Here is a 17,211-nt window from a genome sequence, read left to right on the forward strand (position 1 = left end):
ATCTCCAAACGAAAAGATGCGTGCAGTGATATAGATAGCCCAGCTCTACCCACCTCGTGGCCAGTTTGAGAGTAGATAAGACTCTTACCAGATGACATAAAAGTTAAGGTGTATGGATAACTTCTGGATATCTTTCAGCCCAATTGTAATGACCGTCCCCCAAGCTTGCGGCTCCCTGTTGTCCCTTGGAAGTGAAACTTCATCCAGGTGTTCACAGGTGATTTCCCAAAAATAAACAAGGAGGGACTAATAGTGCATTATCCTTATAACTTTTATTGCTGATAATCAAAGATGCACTTACAGTTAAGACGATATAATAAGCTTGCTGGAACCCTGTAGATCCGTGGCCGCCTGCAGTGCGGACCGTGGATGTAGTTAGTGACTTCTACTGAGACAGGAGGCGCGCGCCCTGTCTCAGTAGAAGTCCGCTCGGAGGAAATGCGTCAGGGAGGAGGCGCGCCTTCACTAACTTATCTAAGTTATCCATACACCTTAACTTTTATGTCATCTGGTAAGAGTCTTATCTACTCTCAAACTGGCCACGAGGTGGGTAGAGCTGGGCTATCTATATCACTGCACGCATCTTTTCGTTTGGAGATATATTGCACCTTATTTTTCACCCGTCTGGTAAGGGGAATACCTGCACTTTAAACAAGCACCTTGAAACACCTTTCCCTCATTTGTTTTCATTGAAATCACTTGTTTGGTATTGGGATCTCTTCATTCAAGGACTTATGTGAACTGTTGCATATATGGACCTTTTATGAACTTATGGACTTTTATGTTTTAGATCTCATCCTATTTATTTATGATATTGGTGTCACTATTGTTTACATATTTATGTTTATAAGTTTCACAGAATTAACGCACTACACATTTTAATCCTGGGATGTATGACATCATTTGCCTAGGCATGGAAACTAGGAAGTAACGAAATAAATGTAAAAAAACAGTTTAAGCAAAGTAAATATGATATTCTCATATCTATTTACTAATGCTAGCAGTATAAGGATTCAAAATAGTCAATGTTTTTTGAGAGAGTGAAGTTCCTTATTTGGACCTAGCACCACTATTTCCTTCTGCTCTTGAGCTTCCTTCTCACATCTGGTCAGGATGTGCACACTCAATATCTCCTCCGTGTTCGATGCCAGCACTACATGTTGCATGATGCATTGTGCCCAATATTCAGATACGCATGCACTAAGAAAAGTCAAAGGCATTTGCTTACCTTTGTGCCCACACAATCAGAGACTCATGGGCAGAGAATTGGGTAGATCTCTAGTGCATAGAGCGGCTGCATGTAATTTAGTAGTAAGCAATATGCACTTTATTAACACTTAAATCATTAGATTAACAGGCAGAATAATATGAACTAATTGCTACACTGAAATCTACTTGTTTTGGTTGGTAAATGTTAGTTACTGATTTATGAAGTAGTGTTAAAACCTCTAGAACCGCAGAAAGAAATTGATTCAAGCAAGTGTGTGTAATGCAGATGATGCTAGTACTTCAAATATTTTCATGAGCACATACAGTTGTATAGTGCAAATAATTGTACCATAGTAACCAGATACGACTGGAGAGAAAAATCTTGCCTACACAAGCTTACGGTTGATAGCTGACTATACACATTGGTAGATTTTTGCACAAACATTCGTAAAAAAAAACTTTGTACATTTAATAACTAGACAAATGTTGTTTTGACTGCATTTAAAACATTTTCGTTTGCTTTTGACATTTTATTTTTGAACTAATGTAATTGCCCAAAACGAACATCACATTCACTTAGAAATTTGTTCGGGAAAAATATCTAATCTGTTCTTTGGAATTTTCTTGGCATTGTGGTCACAAATGAACATTGATTCGACCCCACCAATATTTAGAAACTCAAACGTTAAATTTGCAGTATGTAAGTAATTCTATGCAGTGTATAGCCAGCTTAAGGATGCTGTTTCTACCAAAGGCATTCACAATTAAATTCACTTATGCTGTCTTAGAAGAGAATTCCAATCAACATCTGGTGTTAAGTGATTGTCCAAGTCTAAGTGGATGTCCCCTTGTCATCTGCAAAGAACCTGGCGTAGAAAAAAGCTCAATAGACAGTAGGTTAGACAGACTATAATTGGTAAGGAATAGACCTTTGACATAAAATGGGACTTGTTTGAGTCTTGTGTTTTTTGAAGATGACAAGCTGTGCGGGGTGTGTTTGAGGACAGTAGATAACCTTGGAGCAGTCCTTTTGAAGTTCCTAAGAATGTCGTTTTCATTAGAAGTTTTTGCTTTATGTAAATCTGCGACACAACCTGAATATTTGTATAATTTTGACCATGATTTATATGCCTGGATTGGTTAAGCTCCTTTAAATTGTTTTAAACCAATTATTTTATACTTATTGTATGCTTTTATTATACAGAAAGAACAGCAGTGTTGCTAAACTACGTTCTTTTATGACCGTGTCAATTTTACATTTATATGAGTTTTAGTGAATGCATAGAAAACTGAAACTATGGCATATTGTGTGCGAGCTGAGCCTTACCCTGGGGATAACTGGGAAAACACGGCTCTTATTTCTCTGTCAGATTACTTGACTTCATCATAGTACAACACTCCCAAGGGAAGCTGTGCTCTCACTGATAGGACTACTTATTAAACACTGAGAAACAATTTATGTGCTGGTGCCAGCTGGGAAAGACAAGTTTCTAACTTGTGTGTTCGAAGAAGTGACGATAAATGATTTCACAAGGGAAATCCTTTTTTCCCCCTAGAAAAAAAAAAAATGTTTGTGCGTGTCCTGTGACTTCTGCCCCTGTAAGTGCAGACATTCACCTACTCACATTTTTTTCAGTAGGAGTTTAGCGTTTTAGTCGAATTCTCCCCCTTATTCATCCTTCCTGCAGACAGATAATCTGATTGAGTTCTGTGTAAAGCTGGTCATAGACAGATTAAAATTCAGCAGGGACTGGCCAAATTTTGATCCATGTGTGACCCTCCCTGTTCAACAAAAGTTGATTGTTAAGCCTAGTACACACCACAAGTTCCTTTTTTTTGTTAAGCCCGCCGCTCACAAGGCAGGTTGGAGCTACTGTAACAACAATCCAATGTTTGTACAGTGATCTACTCTGCTGTGCTATTGTGTTCTGATAGGGGGCAGCCCCCCCCCCCGCCAGAACACTCTGGTCAGCACTCTCAGCCATTGGCACTTTCTCCCAATCCTTCCCTGAATCCTTTAAATGTTTATTGGCAAACCTCAGATGGACCTGTACATGTGCCTTCTAGAGGAGGGGGACTTGCCGTGTTTGGAGGAAGAAAAATGCTGACTATGACCCTAAGAACACCATCCCTAAAGTTAAGCATGGAGGTGAAAACATTATGTTTTGGGTCTCTTTCTCTGCTAAAGGTACAGGCCAACTTTGCCGCATTGAGGGGCCAATAGACGGGGCCAGGTATATTGTAAAACCTTGGATGAGAACCACCTTCCCTCAGCCAGAACACTGAAGATGGGTTATGGATGGGTCTTCCAGCATGACAATGACCCAAAACATACTGTCAAGGCAACAAAGGAGTGGCTCAAGAAGAAGCATATTAAGGTCATGTAGTGGCCTAGCCAGTCTCCAAACCTTAATTCTATAGAAAATTTATAGAGGGAGCTGAAACTTCGAGTTGCCAAGCGACAGCCAAGAAACCTTAAGGATTTAGAGAGGATCTGTAAAGGAGAGTGAACCAAAATCTCTCCTGAGATGTGTGCAAACCTGGAAACCAAGTACAAGAAATGTCTTACCTCTGTGCTTGCCAAAAAGGGTTTCTCCTCGAAGTACGTAGTCATGTTTTGCTTGGGGATCAAACACTTATTTTACTCACTGAACTGCAACACAATTTATAACATTTGTATCATGTGTTTTTTCTGGATTTCTGGTTTATATCCTGTCTCTATTTCAAATATACCTATGATAAAAACTGTAGACCCTTAACTTCTTTGTAAGTGGGCAAACTTACAAAATCAGCAGGGGATAAAATAAATATTTTCCCCTGTGAGTATTGAAAATCTTAGGTGGTTCAGTGGTTTCTTCAAGGGAAGGAGGAGGAGGGCATACCATGCCCCTGAATTCTATATATAGGAGAAAAATACCAATTAAATTTATAAGTACTTCAAAGACTTATAAAAAAAATGTTAAATATAAATAAAGTACAATAAAAGCAGCATCATTAAAAATACAAAAGTTTGAAGTAGTCTGCCTCCACATAATCATGAAGGGATTCTCCACACCAAATTGTATTGATCCAGAAGGATCAAAAGATAAAATACTCTGTCAGATAACCAAGGCAAGAATCCAAAAGGTCCTCAACATGTTTCATGGATATCCTAATTTTTCCATTTATTTATGATGAACGAATAGTGTCTGGGCAGTCTTTGTTTACATTGACACCTCTGTATGTGTGCTTCCTTGCTCCCCCCAGGATAAACTTCCTGAGGAAATGGTGATATCCATAAAACATGTTGAGGACCTTTTGGATACCCGTTGTAGTTATCTGGGTATTTTATCTTATGATCCTTTTGGGTGGATACGATTTTTGGTGTAGGAATAAAATCTTGAACTTTTTATTTTAACCTTGGTGTACCTATAATTTCCATTAGCGCTTTGGTATTTTTCTCATCACATACAAGTATTTAGCCCAAAATTTTTAAGTGAAAAATGGTTGCTGTGGATTTTTTATATATATATATATATATAATATACTCGTGCCTTACTGTCATCTACCCATGTTCACTGAGGAAATCTCTATTATTTCTTTCCCTTTGTTTATCTTTCCTGCTTTTGTGTGAATAATTTCATTTTCTGATATAACTTCTGCTCAGTTTTGTAGAAGATTTGCATACTTTCTTACAGAATATGTTTAGAATACTCATGACCCTACTGTTCTTTCCCTTACAGGAAAAATTAAAGCTTCGAGATGGTCCAAATGACATTGTCTTTAGTATTACGACCCAGTATCAGGGCACGTGTCGTTGTGAAGGCACAATTTATCTCTGGAGCTGGAACGATAAGATCATTATTTCCGACATTGATGGAACAATTACTAAGTAAGTTTAGCCTACTTTTAATTTGTTGTTGGCTGTGTCTCAGGAGTTGTATATAGTCTGGGAATTGGTGAACATATAATCTGTGAACGTGGCCTTCTCAGCTCTTGGTTTCTGAGGTGTCGAGTCATCACTTCCCACACACCAATTATTCACTGTGGGAACATTTTCCAGTACGTACACTTAAATAAAAGCATGTGGGTTAGGCCAGTGGGACATGGAAATTAGTTTTATGCCCCTCTATATTCATTGGTTATGTTTAAGTAAAGCCCAGTACACACTATAAGAAAATCAGACAAACGATTGTCGGGTTTTCCTCAATGTTTCACAGCAGGTCGAAATGAAAGATGGTACGAATTGTACGAAAATTCTCGAACAGCAACTGCGTTTTCGTTGTTTGTTTCTGATCATGCGCAGTCTTTCGTATCAGATTTTTCTTGTACAAAAACAATACTAAAACCGTACGCATTAACCCCTTGCTGCCTTTTAAGAGTTCAAAAAGCTGAGAGGCTGAGGTGGGCATTTGAGTCATGTGACCGATGTGATTGGCTGTCACAGCGGTCGCATGATTGGAAAGCTCCCCATCGCAAGCATGCGTCGGGTGCTTACCGATCCCCACCGGCTACCATGCTAGGAATGCACTCTCAGCGCAGTACATTGTTTACACAGGGCCGCATATATGCAGCTGCTTGGCATTAAGGCCCACCCGCTCCCAGCTGAGAGGCTACATATGTGTGTACTGTCAGCCCCAAGTGGTAAACAAAATGTATTTGTTCTCTTCACGTATGCGAAAAATTTTGGGGTTTGTCCCTTTGGAAATTTTTGTTTGGAAAGACTAAATCTGATGTCAAAAGTTGTGTACACACTATACGTAAATCAAACCATTGTGTCTTGTACTGAATTTTTCTTTGGATTTTCTCATAGTGTGTGCCCCACTTAAGGTAGCCCATACATTAATCATTTAACGAAAACAATCTGATTCCCTCATGTACACATTCAAAATGGAGGGGGGAATCACTCCTGTTGTGCTATTGTGTTCTGACGCATGGGGAGACTTTCTCCTGTCGGAATACATTGATCAGTGCTGATCAAGCAGAAAAAAAACTGACAGGCTAGTTGTACAGAAGTAGATCGGTAGACCAACTTCTGTACAACCAGGGCGCCCATACATGAATTTAAATTTGTCCGTGTCTCTGCTGAACAGGCCAAATTTTGATCTGTGTAAGACCGTCTTTAAATCTGTCTGCAGTTAGTTTATGAATAGCATTTCTTGTTGTTCTTTCCATGTCAGTACCATTTTGAAAGCTGGCAGACTACTTTGGGAAGCATATTTCAAGTTTGCATTTAGAATTACTTCCATTCTGAAAACAAAAAAATGTTTTTCTCTTACGTCCTCCGACAGTCGCCGCCATCTTCATATTCGTCACAATGGGGTATTAGACTTTGCTCCGAAGGAGTAGCTAGGCAATAGAATATGTTAACATTAAAGCTTTTAACATATCCCACCCACAGGGGGTGGTCCCCTCAGTCAATACCCTCCTACTTCCTGCATCCATATCTCAGTTTCAATGTCTAGCTTGTCAGGAGTAGCTGGATCTCTCTATGCTGGGGCATTTTGCCTCAGCCTTTCTCTTCTTTTTTGATTTTTTGTTTGAGTTTTTTCTCTCTCTTTACTTAGCTGTTCTTTTTGTCAGCATTAGCTAGTTCTTCTGATGAAGAGGATTCGTGCGGGCTGGGTCTCGGGCTGATCCCCCTGGTCGCAGGTTGTGGGTCAGTGGCTTCCCAGCCTGCCATCGAGCGTTCAGCCAGGTAACGCTCCTGGCATAGTGAACGACCCATCCCTGTTCGGTACAGGGATGCTTGGTGAGGTGGCTACCTCACTGGACGCTGTGCGGCTTCTTAACCCCGATATTTTGCGTCCTGGATGCGACTCTCCCTGCCTCATGTGCAGCGCCTTGTTCGCCTGTGCGGGTCCCCCACGCCATTAGGAGGTAAGTGTATCTATGTGGGGACCTGTCTGTTGGGGGGGGGTGTCAGTCTGGGACTGTGTAACCTGCCTCTGTTCACACTGTTTAGCTCCCTATCGCTCTGGCTGCACGCTGTGGGCTGCAGGGGGGGGGGCTGTGCGGCACTGTCTGTGTCAGACTGTGGAAGGTGTGACAGGCTGTGTGCTGTGGGGCATGTTTTTGTCATGTTTGGGCACAATACAGCGCTCGCTCCGGCCGCATGTTTGCACTGCGGGCGGCCATTTTCTTGTAGCCTTCCATAGGCTTTAATAGAGCGCCCTGATTTCATCACTTCCTCTTTCCTGGGTGCACCGATCGAGGCGGCAGCAGTGGTCTCTTCAGGTTTTATCCTTCTGTTCTTCCTATATCCATTGCCTGTGTTCAGTTCTATCCCTGTGGGGGTCTCATTGTGCTTGTGTGTGTGTGCGGTGGGCTGCGCTCGCCGCGCTTGTTAAAGGGGCAATTAACCCTTTATTCTCCGGCATATTTTTTTGGGGCAATGGATTCTCAGGAGGGCAAATTTCCTGCCACCTTGGTGGGAAGCCAGAGGACTGCTGTTTCCCCCCCAGGGGGGGATTTAGCCGAAGTGGTGGCTAACCTTGCTGCTCAGGTGCAGATGCTGGTGGCTGCTCAATCCACTAAAAGACCCAGAGTTTCTGTTTCCTCTGATTCTGAGGGTAATGGTGATGGGGCTGCTATGGCTGGGGTCTCCTTATCGGGATCCCGTTCCTCCCTGGATCTCGTGGGGTCCGAGGTGGAGGCTGAGGTTGAAGGGGTTGATAATTCTCCCCCTGGCTCGCCTGAAGAGCTTGCAATCATGGATGAATTGGTTGCTTCTATAAAACAAACGCTGCGTTTGCATGATGATCTGTGTCCTCCCGCTGCCCTGGCGGCTTATGGGACGCAGAAAAGGCGCAAGACATCGCAGGTCTTTCCCTGCACTGATGATTTTCAGCGCGCTGTTAAGGAACAATGGCGCAATTTACGCAAACCTTTTGCTGTGCCAAGTAGGTTCAGGCTGCGTTTTCCTTTCACGCCTGCCACTGATGAACGGTGGTGTGTGCCACCCCCGGTGGATCACGCGATTGCGGTTTTGAATAAATCCACTGCGATTCCTGCAGAGGATACTACGGTGTTCCGAGATGCCACGGATAAGAGAATGGAGTCTCTTGCCCGTCATACTTATTCTGTTACGGGTTCGATGCTAAAAGCTCTGTTTGCCTCTCTTATGACAGCCCAGGCTGTCGCAAGTTGGACGCAGGTGCTTAGGCGCGTCTTAGTGGCTGATTCGGCCTCGCCGGCGACATTGGATATGGTGGATCAAATCCATCAGGGTGTCATGTATCTGTGTGATGCGGACTTGGATTTAGTGCCGTTGGCTGCACGTGTTCAAAGCGTGGCGGTGTTGTTTCGCCGCCTGGTTTGGTTGAAGTGTTCGTCTTCCCTACCTGGGAATGATCCTGGACTCAGTCCAGGCGAAGGTCTTCCTGCCGGAAGACAAGCTCAGGACTCTTCAGGAGGAAGTCAGGTCCCTCAGGGACAATCAGTGCTCGTCCCTCAGGACGTGCATGAGATGTCTGGGATTGATGGTCTCGGCCTTCGAGGCGATTCCCTTCGCCCAGTTTCACACGCGGGGTCTCCAAGCGGAGATCCTGTCCAGGTGGGACGGGCGACCTCAGTCTCTGGGTCTTCAGATCTCGTTGAGCCATCGCACCAGAAGGGATCTTCTGTGGTGGCTCCAGTCCCCGATGGTATCGGGGGGCAAGTCCTTTCGTCCTATCTCATGGACTGTGATCACCACGGATGCCAGCCTGTCGGGCTGGGGTGGTGTTCTGGGTGTTCTGTCCGCCCAGGGAACTTGGTCGGAGGGGGAGTCCTCCCTTCCGATCAACATTCTGGAATTGCGTGCGATAAATCTCTGCCTTCGTCGCTGGACGGACCGGCTGCAGGGCTGTCCGGTTCGGGTGCAGACGGACAATGCCACGGCGGTGGCCTACATCAACCACCAAGGGGGCACCGGGAGTGCCCGAGCGGCTCGGGAAGTGGCCGACATTCTGTCTTGGGCCGAGACTCATGTCCCGGCGATCACGGCAGTTCACATTCCGGGGGTGGAGAACTGGCAGGCGGACTATCTGAGTCGCCAGACCCTGGATCAGGGGGAATGGTCTCTCCACCCAGCTGTCTTTCAGATGTTGTGCGCGAATTGGGGTCTTCCAGATGTGGACCTGTTCGCGTCTCGTCTGAACAACAAGGTGAGAAGGTTCGTGGCAAGGACGCACGACCCTCGGGCAGACGCGTTGGTCCCGTGGCATCAGTACAGACTGATGTATGCGTTTCCACCGATTCAATTGCTGTCCAGGTTCCTTCGCAGGTTGCACTCGGAACGCAGCACGGTGATTCTTGTGGCGCCGGACTGGCCTCGCCGGTCCTGGTACGCAGACCTCGTGCATCTGGCGGTCGACGCCCCGTGGCGTCTACCTCTTCGAGACGATCTCCCGTCTCAAGGGCCGATATTCCATCCTGCTTTACAGTCACTGGCTTTGACTGCCTGGCTGTTGAGACCGAGGTCCTGAAGGATAGGGGTCTCTCCCCTGAGGTCATTCGCACTTTGATCAACGCGAGGAAACCTTCCTCAGGGAAGGTCTATTACCGTACTTGGAAGGCCTATTTTGCCTGGTGTGAGTCCAGGGGGTTTTCACCTCGCACGTACTCGGTTTCTCGAGTGTTGTCCTTCCTTCAAACGGGTGTCGACCAGCGTTTGGCGCTGGCTACGATCAAGGGTCAGGTGTCTGCGCTGGCGGTTCTTTTTCAACGTCCTGTAGCTTCTAACTCCTTGGTTGGCACTTTTGTTCAAGGGGTGCGGCATCTGGTCCCTCCTAGGAGGGAACCTCTGCCTCCTTGGGACTTGAATCTCGTTCTATCTGTTACAACGTGCTCCTTTTGAACAGATCAGGGAGATCTCGTTGTCTTGTCCAAAAAGGTCGCCTTTTTGGTGGCGATTACTTCGGCTCTCAGAGTGTCGGAGCTGGCGGCTTTGTCCTGCAAGTCTCCGTATCTGGTCATTCACTTGGATAAGGTGGTCTTGCGACCTAATCCTTCTTTTCTTCCGAAGCGAGTTTCGGAATTTCATCTAAATGAGGATATTGTCTTGCCTTCGCTTTGCGCAAAGCCTAAACATCCAAAGGAGGTGAGGTTGCACTCCTTGGATGTTGTTCGGGCGATAAGGGTTTACCTTAAATCGACTGAGTCTTTTCGCAAGACGGATTCTTTGTTTGTTCTTCCGGAAGGTCCTCGGAAGGGCATGGCGGCGTCGGCTTCTACCATCGCCAAATGGATCAGACAGACCATTGAACAGGCATATGCTTTGCAGGGAAAAATTCCCCCTATGCCTGTGAAGGCGCACTCTACTAGATCTCTGAGTACGTCTTGGGCCTGTCGTCATGGGGCTTCTGTGGCCCAGGTGTGTAAGGCGGCGACCTGGTCGACCATACACACTTTCACAAAATTCTACAGAGTGGATGTTCAGGCATCGGCAGATGCTTCCTCTGGCCGCAAGGTTCTTAGTGCGGCAGTTCCCTAGGGTCCCTTGTTTTGGACCCCTGGCGTTTTGGGATAGGTTTTTTATCCCTGGGTTATTTGCTTTTCCTGGGTTGTTGCTCCTGTTGAGCGAGTTTTTTTTCCTGTTGCCCAGCTGGTTTCCTTCCTTTGGTAAGGTTCCTTTCTTTGATGTGGAGACTGCGTTGCCTTACGGCGCGGCTGCGTTTCCCACCCCTCATGTTTGCACTGCTTTGGGACGTCCCCATTGTGACGAATATGAAGATGGCGGCGACTGTCGGAGGACGTAAGAGAAAACGGAATTTTTGTAAAATCTTACCTGTAAAATTCCTTTCTCTGAGTCCTCCGACAGTCGCCGCCCCCGCCCCTCTTTTGGGGTTTGGTTGTATACTCTACTGCTATTCCACTGAAACTGAGATATGGATGCAGGAAGTCGGAGGGTATTGACTGAGGGGACCACCCCCTGTGGGTGGGATATGTTAAAAGCTTTAATGTTAACATATTCTGTTGCCTAGCTACTCCTTCGGAGCAAAGTCTAATACCCCATTGTGACGAATATGAAGATGGCGGCGACTGTCGGAGGACTCAGAGAAAGGAATTTTACAGGTAAGATTTTACAAAAATTCCATTTTCTTATCTGTTTGATACAGTCTTAAAGTGGGCCTGTTATCAACACAACAGCTCACTAAACTTGTGCCAGATAATAATCCCATAATATGCTGACAACAGGACATATGTATGTGTTCCTTCTACACTTCACCTGTATGCACAGTATTTAACAAGGAAGTTTCTTCCACCCATCAGGAAATAAACTAGGTGGTGTTTTGGGGTATTACAAGTAGGCACATATGTGAAATGCAGCTTTATAAAAGTGTATTTCTGATAGCTGATGAATGAATGGGTACAGTAAAAGAATGCTTTTTGTTTGCATCGGTGGAAGTAATGGTTTTGTTGAAAATAAGGCCTGACAGTCTGCCTGTATGATGAATTCAATAGCCAGCAGAGAAGATTCCTCAGTCCATATCGTTTTAGCTGGATGAAGGAATGTATTCACTTTCTTTCATTCAGCCAACTATCTGTGTGTCTGGCTTAACTGTAGGCTATGCTGACAACCAACAGCAAATTGCTGGCAGATTTTTCTTGAAAAAATGTATGGGATGAAAAAAATTGATATTGCATTTGAGTTTTGCTTACATTATTATACTTCTATCTTGCCTTTTGGAATACACTACATACTTGCTGAATTGGTTGTAGAACCAAAAAATATCAGAGTTGTATAAATATCCCTCGGACACTTCAAAAAATGTGAAAAAATTGTTTTTTTCTAGACTTTTTCAGTTTGACATTGGCTCCCTGTGTAATATCTGTTAATGGAAACCTATTTGTGATTTAAAAGGGTACTGGGCAAGTGTTCTGACAATTTATACATCAATAACAGATCCATTGTACAAATAACCTACAATGTGTTTTAGTCAGTACACATGGTGGATTATTATAATTGTTTACTTTGAAGTGTTATTGCGTGTTGCATATTGTTAAATGCTTGCTGTACCAAATTTCCATTACTGCATTACATATGCATCTATATGGACTCATCCAGCACCTGTTACTACAGTCACTACATCCCTGATCAACATCCTCTAAAACAAAATCTCAGCCAAAGAGATAGTCCATTGTTTTTGGTTTGTCAGAATGCATTGATTGTTTAATAAAACCTACTGTATATTATATTAAACTGCCCACATGAAAGGTCTTTGTAATACACTAACACAGTAATATTTTGTTACATTTTATGCTTTGCTAGGTATGCATGCAAAAGTGGCGAACAGACCAAAAGCTTTAAGAGCAGATGTTAAACCAGTTACTTTTTATGCGTTTTTCATCATTTTAGGTCCGATGCTTTGGGACAAATTCTTCCCCAGCTTGGGAAAGACTGGACGCATCAAGGCATTGCCAAACTTTACCACTCTATACATGAGTATGTTCTATGATATTAAACTTTGGAGTGTGTGTTAAATATATGTGCATGTTTTTTAAACCCTTCTAAATTTTGGATATAAGCCCTGTCCAAATGCAGTCACTTCTGTGTAAAATGACAATTACAGATAGTCTGCAAGTGTCAGAGCAAATGCAAAATAACATTTAATCGTTTCATTGTAGTTACTATTTCATTCATTTGTACATCATTTATGTGACCTGTGATTTGCGTATGACATCACCTAAAACCTTTCAAGTTTTCATTTTTTTTTTTTTTTCCTATTTAACTTTTCAACCTTTAGAAAACTTTAATCAGCCCCGTTTGAGTCTCTTCCCTTTTTTTCTAGTTTTTCTCTGATGTTTTTTTTACCATTATTTCTTTTTTTATTTGGTATTTTCTTTTTCCAGTGTTGCACGACGAGAAAATGCAAATAAGTGTGATATTTTGTGCCAAAAACATTTTAATGTCATTTTAATTGCAGCAAATAAATCGTTCTAGTCCATTAGGGTTCTACAGGTACAAGAGCTGAAGTGGTTAAAAAAACAGGGTTCTTATGAGGGTATGAGTTCTGTCATGTAGATTGAGCCATTTCACTCTTTTTAGATATACTAGTGTGCTGGAGAGCGGTCATATACTGAGTGATCTCTTTTTTTAAAAAACTGTTCTCATCAAGTTACATTAGTCACTGCTTGTGTGAAATCACTTGATGAATCATATTGGATTAGATTGTCGAGCAGTATGAAATCATACCACTAGATTTTCCTTCCTCCTTGCTTTCTATAAAACAAATCACTCGGGAGAATCCTGTACTGCATCATGCAGTTATTTGGAAAGTGCCAGCCCTCCTGCCAATACATTTACAGTAGATGATGCCATGTTAAAGCATTTCCATTATGGCTCTCTGCATGTGTGTCTTAATTATATATGCGTCTTAACTTTATATGCTCATTCTCTCTACATATGTGTACATGAATCCACTCAATTTCACAATGTAGGCATGGATAATAAAATGGCTCATCTTCAAGTGGTACCCTTCTCACAAATGTCCAGAGGCGCCTCAAACACAGCTTCACTTCTAAACCAGCCCTAAATGTGCCCCTCCATATGATGCAAGATATGCATATAAGTGGATGTCTTTTTGTGAATGCATTTTCAAAGCTCATTACAGGTAAAGGGCCATAATTGGAAATGATGTATAAATAGAGGTTGGGTAATAGGGGGAACTAAAATCCAGCTTTTGAAAAATGAGAGCAGGTAGGCTCTTTATTGCAGAAGAGACATGCAGTGTATGTTCTGCAATAAAAGAAGCCTACCTGCCTGCTCACACAGCTCAATCTACAGTCTAGCACAGCGCCTGTGCTGCACGTGCACGGAACTGCTGTCATCCTGCACCAGCCAATGAGAACAGCTGCAGCCCACCCCCTGGTAGAAGATGTCAGATCGGTAAACGGAGGTAAGTATTAAAGAGTTTAGCTCCACTTTATTTGTAATACATACAGTATGAATGAGTCCTATTGTTATGTTTGATAATGTGATTGTATTTTTTAACACTCCAAAAGGCACAGCATTGAGCAAGTGTCATTTTCATTCATTGGATATAAAATTACTGTTTTGCATGTACTGAATGTTTGTGTCCTTATATGTTCAAATACTTTTTTTTCTTCTATTTCAGGAATGGGTACAAATTTCTGTATTGTTCAGCTCGTGCTATCGGCATGGCAGATATGACTAGAGGCTATTTACACTGGGTGAATGATAAAGGCACTATCCTACCTAGAGGACCACTTATGTTGTCTCCTAGCAGTCTGTTCTCTGCATTCCACAGGTATACACAACTGTACACTACTTACTGATTTGTTTCTTTTACAGTTCTGTGTTGCCTCAGTAACTATTATAGTGTCATGCTGGACATCAGGATTTTTCGATCATTAGTACAGACAGCACAATTTGTGTTTTTTTTTTTTTTTTTCTTTTAAGATTAAAGCACTTTGCCATTTAAAAAAAAAAAATACTTTAGCTGTTGACATGTCCAGGGGTCCACCGTGCTCACCTGAACCGCTTCTTTGCCAGTCTTCAAGTCCCTGGCAATGGCATTTTTACTGTGGGCATCTGGCTCTGATTCCTTGCAGCTTCGCACCTGGCTTCCCACTGCACATTCGCAAGCTGCGCTGTGGCTTGTGAGTGGTCCAGCAATCTCCTGGGACCTGTGACGTATCCCAGAAGGTTGGGAGGGGTGGGGAGGAGAACGCCTGGTGGTTCGCTGCAGCAATCCGATCAGAAGTAAAGCGGGCACCTGGTTATGGCCCTTCCTTTCCCCCCCCCCCCCCCCCCCAAAAAAAAAGTGCCAAAAACAGCAGAGGAGTGGGGAGGAGGGCATAAGGTAGTGTGAAGCTCCGCTTTAAGTAAAAGTACACTATTTCTATATTTTGGAATACAATAGATGGAGTATCATGCATTTTTACATGAACCTTTGTACAAATCTCTTTATTCTGCATAGCAGGTTAAAGCTCTTGGGTAGAGTAAAGGATCAGGCCACCAAAATGTGATATTTCATAGTTTGTTAGATAGTAGAAAACTAAAACCACCTGACAGTTTTTCTGTTGACTCCAATTGATTTGAAGCAACATGGACAAGTTGAATTATTTAAAATCCTGTCCATCAAAAAATGTTGGGTTGAGTGTTGAGCGTTGTTTTAACATGACCAACATCCTGGTATAATTATGTTTGTTTTCTTTATTTATGCCACTGTTAGTTGACATTTCATTTTACATTACTGGTTGTAATTTTAGGGAAGTCATTGAAAAGAAGCCTGAGAAGTTCAAGATAGCGTGCCTGAATGACATTAAAAATTTGTTTGGCTCAAATCAACAACCATTTTATGCTGCTTTTGGAAACCGACCTAATGTAAGTATTATTTTTTTCCTGTTCCAGCATGAGGTGAGGGGATTGTGCACCCTCCTCTTACAGGGAAAATGGCCCTTCCGCTGTCCTATTAGTACAGAAACAATAAGCTTTTCTTTCTCCAAACCAAAAATTAAGATGTTAATGTAAAAACCTTTTATTGCTGTGCCAGTGAAATAGTCAGACTTGGAATAGTCACAGGTATTCATTTAAACTGAACTGTAGCTGGGGACAGTTAAGGCTAAAAATCCTTCATGCCAGGATATGTAAACTGAGTTGTCATACTGCCACGTTAGAATGCCAGGCTTTATCCGTATGTAGCATTGCTTTACTTAAAGTGGTCTTTTACCTTACTGCATTCTATGACATAAGATAAAAAACCTTCTCCCTGCAGCACCCCGCTCATCTCCTAATACTTACCTGAAGCCCGATCTCAGTCCAGCAATGAGCACTCTCTCTCGTACCTCATTGGCTCAGATACAGCAGCAAGAGCCATTGGCTCCCGCTGCTCTTTGGCAGAGCTAGTGACAAGGGAGCAGGGGGGGGGGGGGGGGGAGGGCTGAGCCCCAGTTTGTGTGTTTTATGGACACTTAGAGCAGAGCGTGGGAGTGAACATGCATGAGTGCCCCCATTGCTGTGGCATGCTATGGGGGCACTCAGCAGAGGGAGGAACCAATGCACAGAACAAGTAGAACGTTTCTTATTTGTTTTTTAAAAACAAAATGAAAAAAGGAACCTTTACTATTGCTTTATGGATTCTTTAACAATGCTCTGTAGCAAAATTGCAGTAAAACCGCATGTGTTTTTGCTGCGTGTCCATTGTGTTTTCTGTTTTCCTGCACCTGTGAGAGATGCATATGTGACTCAAAAATGCACAAAAAATGCAGTGCTTTTTTAGCGTGGTTTTCATGCTTTTTTGACATGTTTTCTATTCGTTTCAATGCGGAGCTGTGTTTTTGGTGCTGTTTTGAAAACTGTACCAAAGATGCAGCATGCAGGACTTTTCAAAATGCACCACACCCGCAGTGCAGTGGTGTATAGAGGCCCATAGGATGTAAAGGGAAACCTTTTTCTTGAAAGGTAAAAACGCAGGAAAAACACATCAGTGTGAATGGGCTCTAATATTTGAAGCGGAAGGTTAACTTAAAAAAAAAAACAATTAGTCACATCACTTACCTGTAATGAAGTAGGTCTCTGAACTTCTGGCCGATTAACAGTTTCGGCTCTGCAGACAAAACAGCAGTACAGATGGTCTGACAGGGATATGCCCCCTCCTTCCTCCTTTTAATTCTACTATGAAAAAAAGTTTATTGATTACACTGTAACACTATTTGTGAATGTGGGAGGGTATCCTGTGACTAATCAGACTCTCCTGAAGAACTTTTAGCAGTGGAGGGCATGCCCCCAGTCTGTACTGCTGTTCTGCCTTAAGACCCACAGCTGTTGACTATTGCAGCACCGGAAGAGACAGGAAGAGGACCGACATCCTTACAGTGAAGATTTCTCCAGCATCCAGTTGCCTGCAAATGGGAGATATTTTATGACAGATAAGTGATGTGACTAAAGATGTAGGGTTTTTTTTTCTTTAAACTTCAGCTTTAAAGTGTTATTAAACCCAGGACCCTGCATTCACTATGTCTGGTCTCCCACAGTACATAGAAATGCAATTATTTTAGTAAATTTAAACTGCTAAA

At 43.0% G+C, this 17,211-nt stretch overlaps 1 protein-coding gene across 3 annotated transcripts in view; it reads left to right on the top strand.

The window, feature by feature from the left end:
- The window catches only part of LPIN2 (lipin 2), a 222,958-nt gene that overhangs the window by 195,274 nt on the left and 10,473 nt on the right, over positions 1–17,211 (top strand). For all 3 annotated transcript variants that reach the window (XM_082258203.1, XM_082258202.1, XM_082258201.1), the window contains exons 15-18: positions 4,932–5,080; positions 12,530–12,616; positions 14,289–14,441; positions 15,406–15,520. In XM_082258203.1, the coding sequence (XP_082114329.1) occupies positions 4,932–5,080; positions 12,530–12,616; positions 14,289–14,441; positions 15,406–15,520 (504 nt within the window). The remainder of the gene's footprint in view (positions 1–4,931; positions 5,081–12,529; positions 12,617–14,288; positions 14,442–15,405; positions 15,521–17,211) is intronic.

This window comes from Pelophylax lessonae (genome assembly GCF_965119305.1).
Source record: "Pelophylax lessonae genome assembly, chromosome: 5".
Classification (NCBI taxonomy): Eukaryota; Metazoa; Chordata; class Amphibia; order Anura; family Ranidae; genus Pelophylax; species Pelophylax lessonae.